The following is a 22,442-nucleotide window of genomic DNA, read 5'->3' as shown; positions in this document are numbered from 1 at the left end:
TCTATAGTGTCAATTAACTCTGTATTTTCTTTGCTGATTTTCTGTCCGGTTGATATGTCCATTGCTATAAGTGGGGTACAGAGGTTCCACATTACTTTTGTATCGATTATATGTCTCTCTTTGGATCCATTAACATTTCTTTTAAATAGCAAGGTACCCTGTAATTAGGTACATATATGTTTGTAATAGTCACATTTTCCTGTTGAATTGATCCCTTTATCATTGCACAGTGCCCTTCTTTGTTTAACAGTTTTTGTATTAAAGTCTATTTTGTCTGATATTAGGATGGCTACACCAGTTCTTCTTTGATTTCTGCTAACATGGAATATCTTTTTCCATCCTTTCACTTTCAGTCTAGGTGTATCTTTGTTGGTGAGATGTGTTTCTTTTAGATGGGTCTGGTTTTTTAATCCATTCAGCCAGTCTGTATCTATTAACTGGAGAGTTGAGGCCATTTGCATTCAAAGTGACTTGATAAGAATGACCTGGCCCTGCATTTTTTCCCATAACTACTCCTATTGTTTACGTTGGATTTCCTTTGTACTTTTACTGGGACATTTTTCTTCCTTTACCTTCTTTCATAGAGATGTCCATGTTTCTGTGTGTATCATATCCTTAAGTATCTTTTGTAAGGCTGATGAGTGGTGACAAATTCTTTCAATTTCTGTTTGTTATGGAAGGTATTTATTTCACCTTCATTCATAAATGAGAGCTTTGCAGAGTACAATATTCTGGGTTGACAGTTTTTTTCTGTTAAGACTAGGAAGATATCTGGCCATTTTCTCCTAGCCTGTAGGGTTTCTGATGAGAAGTCAGCTATGAGTCTAATTGCAGATCCACTGAAAATAATCTGGTGTTTATCTAATGCACATTTTGGAATCTTTTCTTTATGTTTTACTGTGGAGAGTTCGACTACAATGTGTTGTGGTGAGGATATTTTCTGGTCATATCTATTAGGAGTTCTACGTGTTTCTTATACTTAGACGTCCCTTTCTTTCTCCAAATTCACCTGTTTTCTTTAATTATTTCACTAAAAAGCCTCAGACCCATTCTCGTTTTCCATGCCTTCAGGAATACCTAAGACCTATCTGTTGGGTCATTTAATAGTGTCCCATAAATTTCCCACAGTGTTTTTTTTTTAGTTTTCTGATTTCTCCTTTTTTTGGTCTATGAAATTTTCAGAGATTTGTCTTCTAACTTAGATATTCTTTCTTATGCTTCACCAAGTCTGTTGTTAAGGCTTTCCACTACATTTTTTAAATCTATTTCCAATATTTCTTTTTGATTTCTCTTTAAAATCTCTATTTCATTGGAAAAAATGTTCATTCAAGTCATGTATGGATTTCTTTAATCTGTGAATTTGCTTCTGATTACTTCTAAGTAATCCTACAATCAAATTTTTGAATTCTTTTTCTGGCATTTCTTCAATCTCTTTATCTTCACATTCTAATATTGAAGTGTCAGTGTGTTTCTTTGGAGGCATCATGTTGTCTTCCTTATTCTTGTTTCTTGAATTTCTGTGTTTATTTTTAATCATTTGTGGGGATACTTACTGGATTTTTTTCCGCTGTGGTGGCGTTTATCTTTGAACTTTGCCTCTATGGCTTAGTAGAAGGTCTGCTCTTTCAGTGAATAGCCATAAATATGTGCTGGGTGTGGCCTGGAATCAGTTCAGTGCTTCTGGGTAAGGGGAGCATCCAAGGTGGCACCCAAGTTGGACATGGTAAATCTCTCTCTCTCTCTCTCTTTTTTTAATCAGAGAGGAGAGCTTGATCAGCTCTATTGGCTCAATCTCATGTTTACCTCCTCTCCTCCAAGGAGACCAGTGCCTGGTGCTAGCCCTAGTGGGTACAATATTCATCTGCACTGCCACAAGAACCACACAAAGGGCCATGCAGTCCTCAGTGTGAGCACAGATCCCACAGCAATGACCTTCATCACCAATCAGGGAGCCCTGAGCACATGGAGCCACCAACAGTGATTGTTCAGAGAGCCAGCCACACCCTATACCCTCCCGTGCAGCCAGAGTGTTTTCACAGTCCATTCCATCTCCCAAGTCTCTCACAATCATGAGTGCCCAGCCCGCAGTCAGTGCTCCCACCAGACTCAAGTGTCTCCTGTAGGTTGGTTGTTGGGTCCCTGGACACAAGCTGGCACAGCTGTTACGAAAGTCTAAAATGGTGCCCGCCCTCTCTCAGCTACCTACAGGACACTGGTGTTAGGTGGCTGGGAAGAAGGAATCGTGCCTCCCTGCTTTTTTTCACTCTAGGATGGCAGGTACATTGTCCTCCACAGGGCTCCAAGCTGGACTCACACCAAGCTCTTCCTACAGCTGTATCTCCAGGGGCTTGGGCTGCTGCCGTCTGGTCTCACCTCACTCTCCAAAGCTGGTGCTGAGGCTCTTGGATGCTGGAGTTGGGGTGTGCATGTCCACGCCCTCCGTGTAGATCCATGGTGTCTTTCTAACTTGCATGGAGTTTCCTCTGCAGTTTTCTCCTTAACTCTTCCCTAAGATTGCAGTTACTCCAGTTTCTGTAAACTACCTTTCCCTAGACTAGAGCAGTAAGCTCTCTCTATTCTGCCATCTTAGAATCATCACAGTGCATTATTTCATAAGTGACTTTTGTGTTGCTTAAAGAAAAAAAAGGAAAATGTCCAAGAATATGGAACAGTAGCTAAGCAGTGTTGTAGTTCTATTTTGGGATACCATGCATTTACTAGGCAAATTTGCATAGTTTTGTGCTGCCAATTTCTGAAATACACTGTAAAGCAAAACGTCCAAATACCGGAATAGTGTACCATGTCTGCCCATTTGTCTTAAACAGACATAGAAGAGAGTACTATAAATAAATTTTCAGAAAGGATGCAAAAGAAAGAGCTAACAAAGGTGATTTACCAAGGAAGGGAGTGAAAAGCATGGAATCGAGGAATTCAAAGTACATGAAATAACATTTGAAGAATGATGTGCCTTCGTGTATTTTATTATTAAAAATATTTGATTAGGAAGAATAGGCTAAATAGAAAAAAAAAATGTGGGATATTATTCCAATCAGTGATGATTATATCTAGGGAATGGAAATGTAGAAAACTTGCCCTTTTCTGCTTTCTCTGTTACCACATTATCTGACCTGTTTAATTGAACATACACTATGTTTGGAGTTAGAAAAATGTTAATTTTAAAATTTAACAGTATGAAATGTTTATTAACAGTGAAGGCTCCTGAATTATACAGTAAAGAGTTCCAATGCCATGAATGTGGGCAATTTTCATAATTATTTTATAGCAACTTTTTTACTCTTAGTTCTAGAATTATTGTAGATCCTCAGGAAAACAGAAGTAATATTATCATTGTTGTCTACACACCTAAGGGAAAAACTTTACAGTCAGAGAATATTTGTGTGCAATGCAGATTTAGTGGACGCCAGTGTTAAATAAAGCTTAGTTGAAAGAAATAGATCATTTTATTAGAACCTTAATGGTACCTGTGTCTGAAATGCTCACTGCATTATTGTAAATTTGAATGCTCTTAAATTGTACATAATGAACTATTTTGCTTGCATGTGTAAGCTGGCTATCATCTTATCTTTGTAAACATAACATGGAATCATAGAGGATTGGTGTTTGCACAGAGACAATGCACAATTGACCCCTTTGCTTAAAGTGTCAATACCCACTGGAAAAAGAAAGCAGCAGTACATCGCTAGCTCAGAATTGTGCATTGCACTTGCTAATAGTTCTATTTTTGTTACCTGTTGGTGTACATCAGTAGGACAATTATTGGAAGACAGTGAACTCTTTCTACCCAAACTAATACTAAATGTATGACCTTGGTTTTCCCAAAAAAGCTGCATTTCTATTTTGGGTGTTTTATCATTTTCACACATTGTCAACATTGTCTTTCTTTTGATAAGATAGCTTCTATGTAAGTCTGTTCAAATATATGCATGAAAACCCTTTCCCAGATTCTTTATCTATATAATTATCCATATCTGTATCTATTTATATGTGTCTATCTATCAATCTATCTATCTCAGAACTTTTAAGGACAAGATATTGTTCTAAGATTTCTTATCTTTGACTGAAATGATGATTCATGTGCTTGGGTCATTGACAACTTTTTCTAAGTAATATTAGAAGGAAGAGATATGCTCCTTTTGTGATACTCAAACCTTAGGAACATACTTAATTAATGTTTTATTCAATAGGATGTAAGTAAAGAGTCAGTACCCCATATTTTAGCAGCCTGCAATATTCCAGTATATGCTCAGACATCAGATGTCTGCTGCTGGCTCTCAGCAGTAGGAAGCATCACCCATACTTGGAGGAGAAAGAACCACACTTAGGGACACAGTTGTGTTCACAGTGGAACGCATATTCCTTCCCATTCTGGATGAGAAAGGTGGATGAGCACACAGCAGTGCTCAGTGCCTGGCTACCAGGCAGAGAAGGGATGGAGTGGGGCAGAACACAGAGGGGAGCCTTTTCACACCGTGGGGTTCATCTTGGAGGCTGTGCTGCCCATGTGTGGATCCCACCATTGCCACGTTTTAGTCTATGCCTTTGGGTAAATTCCACAGCTTTAATTAAATCTCAATTTTCCCACAGGTCAAATGAGGCTTGTTAAAAACATCAGCAAATTTCCTCACAGGGACATTATGAGGATCAAATGCAATAATATCCATAAAGCACTTAGTGTAATATCTGGCACACAGTGAGGACATAAAAAATGATGATAACCCGTGCTAATACAAAATCAGGAAATGTCCTAACAGTTAGGTTAAGTAATGGCTTGGAAGAATCAAAGAGTACATGGAAGTTGAGAAATTTGAGCAAGTAGGCAGTTTGTGTCAGAAAATAATTCAGCAACAATTTGCATGATTTCAAGAAAAGCGATGGCTATGAGGAGTAGGTGGAAAGGGGCTTTTGATCCAGTGTTTCAAGATCTTTGGTCCCCCACGTCTGGGAAGAACAGGAGGTGTCCTTGTGTATGTTAGCTCCTTGTCTAAACAGTCAAAACAGAGATAGTTGGAGTTTCCCCAGGGTTTATGTAATTGGGAGCTCTATTCCCCAGCTGATTCTGAGCTGGACTCACACCACCTGTTGTTTCACAGTCTGAAAAAATAGTTGGAAAGAGAATAAACCAACCAAGGGGAGAAGAGACACAGAAAAGAAGGCGAAATCTTAGTAATGGTAGAGATAAACTGATGCTGGGCCCTGAGCTTTGGGCTAAAGCTGATAAAAAACCAAAAACTCTCCCCTTTCATGCCAGTGCTGGCTCAGGGACTAGGCAGGAATTGGTGATCACCAGGTCATCACAAAGTGAGGGCAGAAGATACAGTGGTTGCACACCTGCAAGGCCTCGTGGTGCAGAATTGAGACTATGAATAGGATAGAGGCAAAGGGTGTTTGAGTGCATTCAGGCTGTCAGAGCTGCTCATTTCCGTGCCTAATGGCTTCCTGTCAGCAAGTCGTCTTCTGTCTGGAATGCCAGAGGGGTGGCAAAATCCACTTCCTAAGTGTTTCTCAGATCTGCTTAGTACAGGAACACTAATGTTCTTCATGGAGTTGCATTAAGGCATCTGGGACTCCTATAGAAAAGGCACTTTTCCTTGCCATTAGGTTGTTCCTAGCAGTAAAACTGGCACCTGTTGAAAATGAGAAGATGACAGGAACACCCGTGATTTCCTAGTTGATTGCTCAGTTGTCTTGTCAAGAACTCCCTTATATTGGGAAAACACTTTTGTCCTGGGGCCATGTATGCTGCTGCTTTCTGAGACTTGTGGCAGTGGATAGATACTTAAAGTTTTAGAGATCATGTTGGATTAGTGTTTGCATCAGCTATTCTGCAAACTGTTGTCTGTGCTGTAAAAAGACGAACATGAAGCCGTTCACGTTTTGTAAAATCTCATCAGGATCTGACTCTGGGGTGGGCGCTGTGGTGCAGTGGCATAAGCCACTGCTTGGGATTTCTGCATCTCTTATCAGGGTGCCTGGGTCCGAATCTCCCCTCTGCTTCTGATCCAGCTTCTTGTTAGCGCACTTCCTGGAAGACTCAAGGACTTAGGTCCTTGCCACCCCACCCACATGGGAGACCAGGATTGAGGTTTTGGCTCCAGGCTTTGTCCTGGCCCAGTGCCACTGACTTGTGGGCTTTTGGTGGGAGTGAACCAATGGATGAAAGACTCTCTTGCTGTCTTTCTGTCTTTTTCTCACTGCCGCCCTCACTGTCTTTCAAATACGTAAAAACAAATTAATAAACATTAGAAAGGATCTAAATCTAACATTTTAAGTACGACTTTCATTCTATAAATAAACTAGGTATCTCTTGGTTCTCTTTAGGTGGAGGAGGATCAGTGTTTGTGATGTGTTTGTTTTCTTCAGCCTCCCAGTGCGTAATGTGTACAGTCAGTCTCAGTGGCACAGTTCGTGTTGTGTGGCGATGAAGCAATTGGCTGTTTTAGTAATCCCAGTGATAAATAGTTCATGCGTTTACAGTGGTAAAAGATACACCTTCAGGCCGGCGCCGCGGCTCACTAGGCTAATCCTCCGCCTAGTGGCGCCAGCACACCAGGTTCTAGTCCCGGTTGGGGCGCCGGATTCTGTCCCGGTTGCCCCTCTTCCAGGCCAGCTCTCTGCTGTGGCCAGGCAGTGCAGTGGAGGATGGCCCAGGTGCTTGGGCCCTGCACCCCATGGGAGACCAGGAAAAGCACCTGGCTCCTGGCTCCTGCCATCGGATCAGCGGTGCGCTGGCCGCAGCGCGCAGGCCACAGCGGCCATTGGAGGATGAACCAACGGCAAAGGAAGACCTTTCTCTCTATCTCTCTCTCTCACTGTCCACTCTGCCTGTCAAAAAAAAAAAAAAAAAAAAAAAAAAAAGATACACCTTCAGCTTTGAAACACTGTAATTTGAAACCAAGGCATTTTATTGCGATCTTACTTTACAACTTTTTAAGGTAGGGTTTTAAATAAAATGAAATGTGTTATAGTAACTTTTTAAATTTAATTTTAATATTGCATAAGCTTTCTGTTTCCAAAATTGATAAGACGAGTTATCTTGTGACTAACAGAATGCTCTGCTCTTTCCTTAAGGTATTATAGCTCATAAGTGATCAAGTTAGTTGACTTGTATTCAGTGTGTTTTTCTTTGAGATTTTTTTTAAAGATTTATGTATTTATTTGAAGGGCAGGATTAGAGAGAGGCAGAGAAACAGAGAGAGAGAGGTCTTCCAACTGCTGGTTCACTCCACAGATGGGAGCAACAGTTGGAGCTGCGCCGTTCTGAAGCCAGGAGCCAGGAGCTTCTTCTGGGTCTCCCATGTGGGAGCAGGGGCCCAAGGACTTGGACCATCTTCTACTGCTTTCCCAGGCCATAGCAGAGAGCTGCATCAGAATTGGAGCAGCCGGAACTCAAACTGGCTCCCATTGGCTTTATCTTCTATGCCACAGCAGCGGACCCCTGGAGATTATTTTAAATTTACCTAGGGGATAGGCAATAATCGTCATCTAAGATCTGAAGAACAAGGCATGATAAAGCATCCGCAGGTGGGCCTGCCATTGAATTTCTTCTCCTTGGCAGCTCCTGATGGCTTCTGTAAAGTCAGCGTGAGTTTGCATGCGTGGCAGGGTTGGATGCCCTCAGTGTTACCATCATGATGTGTGGTATTGTTAATACACAGCAGCCTGATTTCATCTTTTAGCTTATCTTCCTTTGTCAAATGAAGAACTTCCGTGTTTCCTGACAGAAGTAGTCACTAGGTCTGTAATTTTTGCATAATTATAAAATGTGCAACCCCAAAGGGTAGCATTTAAATAGGACACTTAATGCATTTTTCAAATGTCGGATGTGGTCAGATGTCACTTCTTGGCTCTACCATCACCACAGCATCTCCTTGTCACCTAGTGGGGTGAAACCTGGGAAGAGCCACTGTGTACTATACACCTGCACAGCCCAAAACGTGGAACCCTCACTAGTGCATGTTGCCGCTGTCACCTCTTCTCTCCCAATTCAACGGGGCTGTTAGCGCATTTCCTTGGTCTTCTTTGCCTCTTTATCCAGGTGACTGTTTTCTGTGTACCGCAGGTGCATGTCGCTGTCTGCTTTTCTCAAACTCAAGATCCCATCACATGTGCAGCAACTTACTACACGTAAACACCAGATGGGAACTACTCAGCTTCTGGCTCGGCATCTACCACTCTGCAAGCATGCGGGTCCAGACTTTCTGTGTCATCATCTCTCTGCTCAAGAGGCAGCTGCATCCTTCTATGCACCCTCGGAGGCCCAACCATCACATTTGTGCATATCCCCTACCCTTCTGATTATTCTCTCTTGAGACGTCATTAGCCCCATTTTTTTTTCTGGTAGCTGCTTCTAGCAGCACCACAACACTATCCTGTTTACAGTTTTCAGTATATTTCCATCCTGTGCCTCCCACCCAATTTTTTTATTCTTAATTGCATAACACGTTTTGAATACTTTCACCAGAAACTTTGCTCAAATTGTAGTATGCGTTCTACCCTTTGCTTTACCAATCACCAGTTTTCACACAAGCAGACAGAAATTTATAACAGAAAAATAACCACCGTAGCCAGGGGCCGGTTGGGACCTCAGGTTGGGTCTTAATCACCGTAGTGTGGTGTATCCCACATACCCTGCTGCAGTGTTCCTGTCTAACTCTTACAGAACTCAGAGATGTTAGTTCCAGTTACCTCACCACCTTTATGCTTCAACAGGCTGCAAGCTGGCATTGGCACCTGCTGCTCCCATGAATCTGCCTTCAACCAGGTCATCAAGAAATGTCACATTTCCTGGAGCAAAGCCCCACTCCTTAGCATTTCACTAACCTCAGCTGTCAGCAATGTGCCACTGTTGCTCGCTCCGGTCTCCATGGGAGGTGGATTGCTCTTGGAAGGCTTCCTGACCCGCAGTTCTTGGGTTGGAGGGAAGGCTGCTTGTGTGGGCCCATGGCCCTGCCCTGCACTGTGAACACCTGTCTACTCTCTGTGTCCTTTGTTACACGCTTTGAGATCAGCTGTTTTTCTATCATGGATCCTGTAATAATGGCACCAATTATGGCCTTTAGTGGCACATACTTGTTTGGGGACTTCAATAAATATTAAAAGAATACTAGATGGATATTCTTTGTAGGTGCAAATAATACAGTCAGAGAAACCTTGGGGATTCTACCAGATGATTGCATCGTCTGGTTATTAGTTAAATCTCAGCCTATGGTTTGATTGGGTCTCATACATGTTCCTGTCAAATAGTAGCTCTCCACTCTCCCTAACATACTGGTGTGGGGAGCAACTCGGACTAGACTAAGTTACTGGAATTAAGACTTATTCTATGCATCTGCTCTCCCACAATATGGTGCTGGGAGAGGAGTAAAAACAACTTTTACACAGCTGCCTCCAGTTCAACCAGTAACCTGCAGGAGCTGATCCCACTCCTGATTGGAGGAGAGCAGCATACTCGGCATGTGGGTAGCAGAGTTGGGATTGGTGGAAGAGGACTATAAAGGAGGAGAGAGACAACATGCACCAGGAACACCTGAGGAACATCTGAGCAGCCCCCAAGAGAGCCGGCCGGCGGTGTGCCGCTCCCCCGCGGAAGTGGGGAAAGTGGCAGGGGGAACCGCCCTTCTACGGAGGTGGAAGGGACGGTAGCCAACCCGGGAAGAACCAGCAGCAAACCCGGGGAGGGCCGAGCAGACAAAAGAACAGCGCAGGGTCCTGTGTCGTTCCTCCGTGAAGAGGGGGAGCGACAACTGGGCACCCATATTTGTGCTTTGTCAATTGTAACTTTGTGCAGAGGATTTTTTTCATCATTTGTAGTGTGCTCACTAAGCTAGACAGATAGCTACCTTGCCTCGCATCCCTTGCTCTCAAGTGAGGGAAAATGCCAAAATAACTTTCATCCGTCCTTCTTCCTTTCATAATTTGCTCCTATCCTTTTTCTTTGTTCTTGAATTACGTGAAATCTTTGGATAAGGTTTAAAAAATGTGCAGGGCTGGGTCCCATCCCAGTGATTCTGATGTAATTGGATGGGGCATCAGGTACCTGGAAGACGGCCCCATGATTTTAATATATGGTAAATTTTGAGAGTCACTGGGTTACATCATCTCTAATGTCCCTTTCAATTCAGGATCTCTTAAGTTCTGTTATGTTAAGGGACTCTCAAGAGTGCTTTAAAAAGCGAAATATGCCAAAAGATTTTTCCTTCATAATGTTAGATCTTAAAATGTTTTGTCAGTTTTCTCCAGTTGGCCTTGATTTGGGGCCTCGTCCTACTCAATGTAAAATTCAAATCGTCAGTGCTCAGATGTTGCTGTGTTCCTTCTCGTTCTTTTCAGGCCATTAGCATTTGAGAAGTTATCTGAAAAGAAGCATAACTCCAACAATAGAAGAACAGACCACCAGACAGCAAGTGAGAGATGCTCGGATGTACACTAGCGTTGGTACGGTGCTGAGTGGGTGCAGGTCTAAGAGCTTCCTTTCTTCGTTTATTCCACTCGAGTCTCTCATGACTAAATATGGTGATGTTTGGATTTTGTGGACTTGGAGGAGCATCGTTCAATGTTTTGTTTTGTTTTGTTTTTTTGTTTGTTTGTTAGTTTTTTTGACAGGCAGAGTGGACAGTGAGAGAGAGATACAGAGAGAAAGGTCTTCCTTTTGCCGTTGGTTCACCCTCCAATGGTCACCACGGCCAGCGCACCGCGCTGATCCGAAGGCAGGAGCCAGGTGCTTCTCCTGGTCTCCCATGGTGTGCAGGGCCCAATTACTTGGGCCATCCTCCACTGCACTCCTGGGCTACAGCAGAGAGCTGGCCTGGAAGAGGGGCAACCGGGACAGTATCCGGTGCCCCGACCAGGACTAGAACCTGGTGTGCCGGCGCCGCAAGCCGGAGGATTAGCCTAGTGAACCACAGTGCCGGCCTCAATGGTCTTTTATAACAAGGATGTCAGTGACTGTGGAAGGACAGGACCTACCAGTGCACATGGACTTGTTTCTGTCGACATTTTAAAATTACTCCCTCCTCTGCTCTTCCTAATTATGGAATTAGGTGGCCTGCCATATTAACTAGAAACTATTTTTAAAGCACAGAGAAAGATGAAAAAGGAGATCACACCTTTCACCTAATTGTTGGGATTTAAATTGGCCACAGTCACAAGCTTCATTTTGCCAGAGAAGGCTTTAAAATAAAAATCTATGCATGTAGCTCATTAGACTGCACAACAGATGAGCTTTCAATATTCAACACAAATCGTCTCTCAGGAGCCCCCAGGGTAAACTGAGAGGCCTATTGTTGATTTTAAAAAATGACATTTATTTTGTTTCTCACAGTTTCATAGGCATTAAGTTGTAAAGGTGCTAACGAATTCAGTAAGTTTTACCAATCTGAGTATGCAAATTCTCGTGAACTTCAGCTCATCTTAACCAGAGTTACTCCTCACTGGTGTACTCAAGTTGGCTCATTTTACCAAGTTTTCTGTTTACAGGTTCGTTCACAATCTTGACATACAGTTGGAAGCAAAGCTCTTATTTTCCTTCAGTTTTTTAATGAACTGATAGTATAGCTACCGAGTTAAATGGGAGAGCAACACATTGAAGATGTGGCTGCAGTGCCCAGACTCAGGCTGTGGGACGTGAATGTAAATGGTGTCCGTGGCTTATTTTCCATGTGTAAACATGAGTTTTAGTTCCCTTCCAATTTAGTTTGCAGATATATTGAGGACATGAAGTAATATCTTATGTGAATAAAGTAATGTGCTTGAGCGATATGTTACCCACCTTGCGGTTTTTAATTTTAAATCTGTATAAAACTTTGTGGAAATGGACAGAGTTGCAGGAATGATGTTACAGAAATATTTTACTGGGTGCCAGCCAGTACTTTCTAAAGGAGAAGAAATGGATAGGCATACATTCAACTTGATACGTTTTGTTTTACTATTTTTAAAGATTTATTTATCTGTTTAAAAGTCAGAGTTAGAAATGGGTGGGGACAGAGAGAGAACACATCAGTCTGCTGGTTCACTCCCCAGGTGGCTCTAATGGCCAAGGCTGGGTCAGGCTGAAGCCAAGAGCCAGGGACCTCTTCCAAGTCTCCCATGTGGGTGCAGGATCCCAGGTAATTCGGGCTATCTTCCATGGCTTTTCCAGATGCAGTAGCAGGCAGCTGGATCAAAGTGGATCAAAGTGGAGCAGCCGGGACTTGAGCCAGTGCCCATATGGGATACAGGTGTCACAGGCAGTGGCTTAGCCCACTGTGCCACAAAGGGCAGCTCCTGACTGGCCTTTGTTCTGTTCCTTGTCACTCTCTTGTTTGTCACCGGAGCTGAACACTTGTTCCCTCTGCCTAGAACGCCATTCTTACTTCTGCCATCTCTAGCAGAGGCTCATCCTTCTGTCCTATACACTGTTTTTCTCAACAGCTGGCTCCTTCCCTCACTGATTTATCCATAACTTTCTCCTTTCTCATTCTTTATCTCCTTCACTGTAACACAAATTCTGAGACTGTGGGAGCCTTGTGTGTTTCATCTCTCTCAGTTGTATATCAGTGTCTAATGTGGTGCCCGACCTAGGAATGAGTGATTCTTCAATACATGAACTGAGGATGGATGCTAACGTATGAAGGGAACAGCACAAACCATCTGTGAGCTTATATATTAATGAAACAAATTAGCTGTGTTGACTACCTGATTCCCATAGCGGTGTCCACGTAGACTTTTTCTTTTTACTTTATACGGAATTAGAAGTCACATAGTTGTGTACACTGAGTCCTTTGTACAGATAAAGATCAACCACAGCATTTTACGGTGAAGGTTTTAGGTCTGGGGATATTTGTTTCTTTGCTTTGCATTGTCTCCCGTTGCACTACATGATATTTTATTAATGTTAGACACTTTGTAAAAGATCACAGATTGCAGTGGTTAATGATTGAAACAAGACAGTTCCTGAGTCACCTTGAGTAGGTGATGGGCAACAGGTAGCGAGGTCAGGGGGAAGCATGAAGCCAACAGCGAGTCCATGCAGACCCGCCCGGTGCCATCAGAACCCTGGAGCGTGGGGAGAAAGAGCAGGGAAACAGTAAGTTAAATTTAGCCTGCAATGATTTCTAGCCCCTGAGAAAAATAATTGCTTCATCCTGTTGCCAAAAGGCAAAGCGGCATCAGCTTAATTTGCCTGAGCCTGCCATAAACTGCAGATGGAGCCATAAAACATAGTTAGAATCAAATGAAACACATCTGTCCTAATCTGAAGGCAGGTGCGGCCAGCCAATCAGGAAGCATCAAGTGTAATGCCGCACACGGATTACAATGTGCAGAGGTGTATTTTGGGAGCCTGCTGACAGTGGGGGAAAGAACAATGTAGTCTTAGGTTGTCCCATATTCTTTTATGGTGCCTTCTCCCTTGTACAGACCTATTCCCTGGGAAAGAAACAGACAACCGTCACTGACTTCATGTGCAGGAGTTAGTATATTCTAACCAGGATTTCTTCCCTTAGCTGGCACTCCCTCAGACTAATTGAGATTAGAAACAATCACAAGGTGCTGCCGTGTTTTTTTTTTTTTTTTTTTTTATTGGCAGAGAGTCTATTTCCATGTAAGGTATCAGCCCACTTCTGTATCTCCCATGGAGATAACTGCCATGTACAGAAACAACAGAGTAAGATCTGCTGGTTTTGAGCAAAATAACCACCTGACTTAACCAAACCAGGACAGTCTTGAGAGTGAAAGGGAACCGAGGTGACCATGGCAGTCGCCTTGCCCCAGCCTCCCTTCGAGAGAGAACACACTTTCCTATTTCAAGCCGCGCAGTTAGCTGATCCTCTTCTGCAGAACGTACACAATCCTACTTGGGCTTAGGGTCTCCCTCAGCCCGGACTGCCTGCAGCCAGTAGTTGGAATCCGTGAGGGTACTGGTGCATGGTCTCCCCCTGCCTCCAACGAGATTCCTGCAATGAGTAATCTTTGCTCCCTGCTAGGTTGCCTGAGCCTTTCTCAAGTGTACATTATGGACAGAGGCTCTCTTGTGTTCATTTCTGCCTCTACTCACAGACCTGTTTCACACCTGTTTCACAAGATGAAGGTTTTTTCCCGTCCTATTTTATTTCTTTACCATCAGTACTTCTCAATAAGCTTGTTACATTTTCATTTCATTTTCACATCTACTTCCTGTGAAACCCAACTGCCAGGGATGCTATTAACATCCAGGTGAGTGAAACAGATATTAAAACAGAACCTATAATAACCCTGGTCAAACTTGGTTGGCACCTGTCAATCTATACTCCGCTTTGTCCAAGGCCAGACTTTGCTTCTTGCGGACATCGTCCACGTATCATGGTTCTGTGTGGGGTCGGTATTAATCTCAGGCAGATCCTGACTTTACCAGACCCCAGCTGAATGACCGAACATCATCTGAAACAGAAGAAGCTCGGCAGTAATTCCCTTCTCTTCCCCTCGTGCGGGGTCTTCCTGGTTTCCCTCAACCATTTGCTGCAGTTGCTGAAGAACCTCTCTTTTTTTCCTGTCAACCCTGTCCCCTCTGCATTCATACTTAATTCACACTGAAGACAAACTCTCCAGTGCTGCATCTTTGTATGCAGTAGGACCATCAAACCTTTTTCATTTCGATGGCCACCACATTCTCAAACACAGTAATTATTTACCACGAAACCCATTCTATTTCCTTGTAAAGATGGTGACCCAGTCATCCAGGCAAGCTCTACATCAACCTCATCAGTTTGGTCACAAGGTCATCTTCATCCTCCCTTTTAGGTTTTGGCCAAATTTATTATCTTTTTTTTTCCTTCCTTTCAGAAAGATACAGTATAAATATCAATCGTGAGTGCAGATGCAAAGTGGTGACTATGGTTCACAATGGAAAATCACTTCAAAAAGTTTGTTTCATCATCATTTAAAAAATCATCTATTATTTTTCACTTTATGTTTGTGTGGGAGCAAACTGTTGAAATCTTTACTTAATGTATGCTAAACTGATCTTCTGTATATAAAGAGAATCGAAAATGAATCTTGATGTGAATGGAAGGGGAGAGGGAGTGGGAAAGGGGAGGGATGCGGGTGGGAGAGACGATATGGGGGGGAAGCCATTGTAATCCATAAGCCGTACTTTGGAAATTTATATTCATTAAATAAAAGTTAAAAAAAAAGTTTGTAAAAACTGCCCATTGTGAAAAAAACTGCATTGATTTCCAATGTTTCCACACCAAAATAAGCATCTTTTAAATCCACATTTCCCACAAGCCTTTGAAATACTCTTGTACATTGAATTCTTGAAGAATGCTGAGTGGCTGTAAGGTGTTCTTATCTCAAAATTGCCATTTACACAAGGCAACGCATATGCTAGTTAGCCAGATTTAGCCATTATGCAATGTGTTTATACCTCAAAACACCATGTTGTACATAATAAATTACATATATAACTAAAACAGCCCAAAAATCACATTCTTAGTGTATTTGAAATCAGCAGACATAAGCAAAACACAAAAGTTTAAGGACAAGTGGGATGAAAAACAGGTCAGCTAAACAGCAGCTGGCGTCTCCAGCACACAGGTACCCTGCCTAGTTTTGATTGTAGGAGCATTGTATGGTCACTCTGTAACCTGATAGAGAGCTAACGAGATTTCGTATTATCATCTAGGAAGGGCAGCATAGGTGCCGTGAATTTTCTTAAGGCAGCAAGAACTGCATACTGATAGGAAAGTCAGAGGGACCAGAAATGCTGGTGCCACATGGCTCTGAATATCAGAACTGCACTCCTACGTTAGGAAGTGGATTCTCCTGGCTCCTGGCTTCAGAGAAGACCAGCTCCAGTGGGTGCAGCTATTTGGGGGAGTGAACCAGTGAGGGGAAGATCTCTCTGTGTCTCCCTCTCCCACTCTGTCTAACCCTGCCTTCCAAATACGTAAATAAACCATAAAAAAAAAAGGAAGACATTCTTTAGTTTGGAATATTGAGCTCTTACCTCAGTGCCTGTCATGCAGTAGTTACCGAAGGAATAGGAGGAAAAACAAACAGACCAATAAATGGAAGGATGCCCAGATGGCTGGCCAGCTAAATACATAACATAGACAGGGAGTCTGTGGAATTATCTTGACCCGTCTCCAGTCTGCCCATTAAAAATTTGCTTTACACAATGCCGTCATAAGCATCTCTTAAATAACATCTATCTGATCACGTCAAAACTTTAAACTGCACGTTAAAAACTTCTGTTGGCTCCCCATGTTATAAATTACAGTGTCACTTTGTAATAGTCCCTGATCTGAAATGTCTACATCCTCACAGCAGCTACCATCCAAACACTGTATGTTTGAGGCAGAATAAATTCCTTGGGATTCCCAGAGTATCATTGATTTCATAACTTTACAGTCCACTCCATGGCTAAGATTCTGATTGTAACCATCATCCTAGTGTGACTAATGACTTGCTTTATTAACTTATAAAAATTGTAAACTGCGTTTTCATTTTTCCTGACGTTTTACTGTGGTTCACCTGGAGAAGAGATAAAATGGTTTGTGTGAAATCTCCTAAAAAGTTTCCTAAGGCTCTTTTCAAAATGCCCTAGAAATACAAAGTAGAAGGAAATTGGGGCCCAGATGTTTCTTCACTGTATTTAAAGATGTATTTTATTTATTTGAAAGACTGTTACAGATAGAGACAGAGACATGGAAGCAGAGAGAGAGAGAGAATCTTCCATCCAGCCACAGTGGCCAGGGCGGAGCTAGGCCGAAGCAGGAGCCAGTAGCTCCATCTGGGTCTCCCACATGGGTAGGGGGTCCAAGTACTTGGACCATCCACTGCTGCTTTCCCACCTGCATTAGGGGGCTGGACTGAAGTGGAGCGACTGGAATATAAATCAGCGCTCATATGGGATGCCAGCATCGCAGGTGGCAGCGTCGTTGGCTGCACCACAACGCTGGCCCCCACTTCTCTACGTTTTGCAAAACCTTGTTATCTTTTCCTCCAGGGAATGACACTTGTGCTGGCAAAGCTCCCTTGAAAGCTGTACGGGCTTCTCCCCATCTGACTCAGAGTCTGTGCACGAGGCCACACCAGTGATTCTGTGTGAAGGCTGCCTTTCCCTCCAGAATTAATTTTCTCTCCAGTGCGACGTGGAGCCAGTTGCTCAGGGTCAATCGCTAGACTTTATAGAAGCAAAGAGGGTCTTCAGACCCCACCTGGACTGCTTGAAATGTTTTCACAAAGTCGCTGGCAGCTGCAGCCTCGACTGGACAGTTGTGTTGGGCCCGTGCCTCTCTGGCAAAGCTCCAGTGCTGCTGCTTTGCTTGTCTGGGAGTTTGGAGTTGAGAGAGTTTTGTTTTTGCGTGCAAGCTCTGCTGCTTCTACACCCCTTCTCTTTACTCTCAGACTTGTTTTTTTTTTTTCCTTTGAGTGTCTCTTTCTTGTGGAGCCTCATCACCTGCAGATACTAAGAGCCACCTGACACTTCAGCAGCGTGCGTGGGAATCTCCATTGTCTATCTCACGGGTCACTTCAGGGCATGGCTGTACCAGTTGCTTCTCTGTGCCTAACGCTGGTAGCCTTTTCCTAGTTTCCTGCAGCTGTAGCCGCACTGCTGTCCCAGACTCCACGTTCATCACCAGAACCAAAGCCAAGCCAAGGGCACAGCTGAGGTCTCTGTTAGGGCACAGCTTCTTTCTCTGTTGCAGCTTTTCTCCGTTTTCTCAAGCAAGCCGGCCTGAGCGTGTTCTCCTGATGGGGCCAGGGTTCTGAGAGAGGACAGGGTTAACCACTTTGGAAACCTCTGCTGGCTTCCAGTCTGCTAACATGCAAGCCACATGCACAAGCTCGCAGTCTGTGGCTGTGAACTTAAACCTGAACCTGGCCATGAGAGGAATTGCAGTGTCCCAGGTCAAAGGGAGCGGGAGCCTCTTAGGGCAAATGCTGATACTAGTCTCCCACAGACATGTAAGCTCATCCTTTTCAGACATAGTAGACAGTGTTTCGTTTACATGTCATGAAGGAAGCCCAAGGTGAATGCATAGTTGCAGATGCAATGTTTGAATCATGCAATTCATTTTTTGCCATGGACCTACCCTTTCTCTTACAAGCACCTGGTTGCACACAGGCCCTGCAAGCCTTCTATGTGAGTCTAAATAGTATGATTGCTTTGTTGATGGAATATCAGTGCGATGTGTGACCCAGTGTGTTTCAACACCAGGAGTAATAATAATAATAATAATAATAAAATAATAATAAAATAGTGGCCCTGTTTCTCCACCCTGCAGGTGACGTCTGTGACCCCAGTCCCTGTGAAAATGGCGGCATCTGTTTATCGGACTTGGCTGGTGACTCCTATTCCTGCGAGTGTCCCGAGGGCTTCACAGACCCGAACTGCTCCAGCGTTGTGGAGGTTGGTAAGTGCAAGCCTGAGTGTTCCCCCACGCAGCCTCGTTGTTTTCTGAGCGGCTGGCAGGTCTGGCGGGAGTGCCTGGTGGTTCTGTGCGGATGTTGTGTGCAATGTTGCTACTCAGTTCACTCCTCTGTGACAGTTTTCCAGCTTCTGTTGGCTCTTGGTGATAAGTACTGTACTTAAAGATGCTAAGGACGATAGCTGAATGCAATACTATAAAGACACTACAAATAACAGTTGGAAATAAGATTCTTCATATATTATTAATATAAATTTGCAATTCTATTCTCAACTAAATAATTAACTCCTAAGTTAATTTATTCAAGTTAAATTGTCACTGTCACGGAAATAGGACTTTTTTCATAGGTACTACTGCTATCTGTCAGTATTTTGCAGTTTTGATCATTACTTTTCTAAGAATATAAATATAACCTGTATTTTTGAGTATATAGGAAAGCCAATATTCCAACTGCAATACTCTTCAAATATTTTCAAATTTTTTGATTATCAAAAGTTGATTATAGTCATTGATTATGTTACATGTCTGTGAAGCACCTCGTTGGCATGTAAAGTTATGGATTAAGATGCCTTCGTAATTTCCAAATAGCTCCCCATTAAGCAAATGTCTGTCCTTTGCAATAATTCAACACTGTGTGGACTTATACAGAAATTTTCCTCCGTGTTTAAATGTAATACCATAATTAAGTTTGAAGAAAAATTAATATGTTTTATTTTAGTACCAAGAAGTGTAATAGATGGACTATCTCTATTCCATATAGTAAAACCACATGATTTGGATTAAAGGTCTATCAGCCAGTATAATCTTTGGAAAACCTGGATACTACAATGGCTTATAGAAAGTAGTTTTGAGGAAGATAAACAGTAGTGTCTAATTCAGGGGAAAAGTTTGAGGTTCTGCTCATTGTATCCAGTGTATCTACCCTAGAGCCTTATGCATAGGAAGACCCCTAATAACTATTGATTTAGTGAATGAAAGAATAATTAGGCAAAATCATTAACTTACCATTCTTGGCCCCAAGATATTGGATCTTAGTATGCCCTGTTTTTAATATATTTTTCTTATTTTTATTACATTAGTATGGATATATTGTATCTGCAAAAGTTAATTACATTATTGCCAAAAGGTACTTTGTTCACTTAATTCATTTCAAAGATCATTTGCTTTTAAGGCTTTTATTAACTTACCGATATTTTAGGGCGGCTGACACAGTGCCATAGAAATAAAACTGTTGTAACCGTTTTGACCCAGTCTCCAATACATGTGGTTGAGTTTCAGACTTTAATATGAGAATCATATCCTCAGGAAAGACTTAACTTGGAGGAGAATTATAGTCATAAATATTCCTAGCAAGAATATATGAATAGAATAAAATTTTACTGTTATATTTTAATCCCACCAACCCCAAACTGACAGTACCTTAAATCTGTAATATATAATGTTTTTGTCACCTCTTAGAAAGATCCAGATCTTAGAAAAATCTAGATATGGAATCAAAGAGACACGTGTATCTCAAAATTAAGAATCTAATATCTTTACAGAATTTTAAAGTAAATCCTTAAATTGTTCTGGGCCATATTTTTAAGCATTGATTCGACCTTCATCATTACAGCATTATGGGCAGCAGCTCTTTAAATGTTATGTGTGTTGTCGTATTCCACTTGTCCAATGGGTCTGTGGGTGGTCAGGTGCTTAAAGAATCGAATTTTACCCATGCCCACTGTAAGTATATTTAACACATCCTTTCTGTTCAGGATTGTAAGCTTTGCTGATATGTCTCATACCATTTCACACTTCCATGAAATTCCCTTAGGAGTTCTTGGAAGAATTATGTGTTTATGTCATTTAGAGTAGTGTGTGAGTTTTACCAACTCCTACTTCATGCATTGAGGTTTTAATGTTCAAATAATAGTGAAAAAGTTCCCTAAAAGCTGAAAATATCCTTAGTTTTTTAAGTGGCACCCTTGCTATATTGTGCAGTAATTTGCATATGGTCAGATAATAAGGGGAAATAAAACACAAGCTTTAGATTAGATCCTTTTTGTTTTTTTAAGGGCAGACACATTATCTGCATTCCTGATATCTCTTTCCCCACTTCATATGTTCTTGCAAATGCTAAGAAAATACTGAATATTTATTGACTAACACTACTCAGTATCAATGGCTTTAACATCTAGCCTACCTAGGTTCTTTATATTTTTAAAAGTGATTATTGGAATCAAATATATGAAACAGGAGATCATTTCCTGTTGTTAGGTAATACCAATGCAAAAAAATAGAGTGTACCAAAATTTTTACACACTAAATATTGTTCGTATATTTTTTTTAAAGATTTATTTTATTTATTTGAAAGACAGAGTTACAGAGAGAGGTAGAGACAGAGAGAGAGGTCTTTCATCCGCTGGTTCACTCCCCAGATGACCACAATGGCTGGAGCTGTGCTGATCTGAAGCCAGGAGCCAGGAGCTTCCTCCGGGTTTCCCACGTAGGTGGAGAGGCTGAAGGACTTGGGCCATCTTCTACTGCTTTCTCAGGCCATAGCAGAGAGCTGGATCAGAAGAGGAGACAGCCGGAACTAGAACCAGCACCCATATGGGACGCCAGCACTTCAGTCCAGGGCTTTAACCCTCTGCACCACAGTGCTGGCCGCTGGCCCCATATTTTTTTTTTTTTATTTTAAGTAATGTCTTAAAAAAAATATATATATCTGAGCTATTGTCATCGCTGTTCTTTTACTTAACCTGTTAATTCCCACAAGATAGAAATGTGCCTAAAGTTTCTTCTGTCCTTTTTAAAGGCAAAAATAATAAAGTAATCTTGTGCACATTTGCTTAGAATAAGCTATATTTGGTTCTGAATTTTTAAAATTATGTCAACTCTGTTCATCTAAAATTAAACATTCTCTTCACTTCAGGTTATCTGCAAAGTAGAATTTCAGGTTCATAGAGGGAAAAGCTCTTCACAATTTCACCTCAAGGTTCTAGCCGTTTGTAGTAGCCTGGTTCTAAGTCCTTGTTGTATTTTAAAAGCAATCTTCATCCAGTTTTGCACTTGCCATCTTCCCTCTGTAAGCACCCTGTGTCAGACTTTGCCACCCTTAAACCAGTCCCTGTGTCACTTACCTCCCTGCATCATGTGGGGAGCGGAACCCACTAGCTGGGGTTTGTAAACCTCATCTACGGCACCACATTGCCCTTCTTTGGACTTCCTTGTTGATGCTTTGTGCCCTGTAACATCCATTCTTTACCGCTCTCCTCATTCCGCCACCCCCACCCCGTCTCTCTGCCTCCCTCTCCCCATGTGCTCTGCAGACATGCAGCTACACTCTCAGTGCGCTCAGCCTCTTAGAATTACTAAGAATCACTTCTCATGTATGCAGAAGGCAGCAGGAAAACTCTCTGAGCAAAGCAAACAACAAGGCCCTGTTTTCCATAATTGAGTGTGAAGACCTTAGCCTGGCTAACCAGTGTTGGCACAGATACGCACCGGCTGCTGCCTTCTCCCCAGGGCCCTAGTGAACAGACCACCAGGTCTGTGGTTAAGCCCACAATTGCCTCTCAATTATTCACCCGCGTTCCTGGATGGCACCCTGTGCTTTGGAACCAAGTGTTGACACAGCCATTTCATATGGAAAATTTCTACAGTTGGTAAATAGTCCTGGATATAAACTTTGGGAATCAGTGTTGTCTAAGATCTGTGGTGTAAGTCTCTGGTGCATGCTGTCACAATAATCCGATAGACTATTTGCAAATATAAACTTGCACAATGCAAATACATCGTAAATGAGTGCAGCGAAGGGAGCACCTTCCCTTAGAAGTAAATGTTTTCATTCGTTCTTAAACCGATATTTATCGAGTACTTACTGAGTAAAAGTTGCCTGCATGGTGGCGATACCATGGTAAATGAATTCACATGAATCATTGTCTGGTTGAGAAAGTAGATAAATAATTGAATATAAAGGTGAGTGTTGCGACAGGAGAAATAAATGGAACCAGGAGACTATAAAGCAGGTGTGCTATCATTAAGAGTGGT

At 42.3% G+C, this 22,442-nt stretch overlaps 1 protein-coding gene across 2 annotated transcripts in view; it reads left to right on the top strand.

Annotated features, from left to right (window-relative positions):
* Window positions 1-22,442, top strand: part of EDIL3 (EGF like and discoidin domains 3) — a 490,113-nt gene that overhangs the window by 127,998 nt on the left and 339,673 nt on the right. For both annotated transcript variants that reach the window (XM_008261919.5, XM_051854033.3), the window contains exon 2: window positions 18,267-18,395. In XM_008261919.5, the coding sequence (XP_008260141.3) occupies window positions 18,267-18,395 (129 nt within the window). The remainder of the gene's footprint in view (window positions 1-18,266; window positions 18,396-22,442) is intronic.

The sequence above is a fragment of the Oryctolagus cuniculus genome, chromosome 14 (assembly GCF_051225735.1).
Source record: "Oryctolagus cuniculus isolate XC-2025 breed Fujian yellow rabbit chromosome 14, ASM5122573v1, whole genome shotgun sequence".
NCBI classification, from domain to species: Eukaryota; Metazoa; Chordata; class Mammalia; order Lagomorpha; family Leporidae; genus Oryctolagus; species Oryctolagus cuniculus.
The sequence above is the reverse complement of the archived record's forward strand: the minus strand, read 5'-3'. Positions and strand labels throughout refer to the sequence as shown.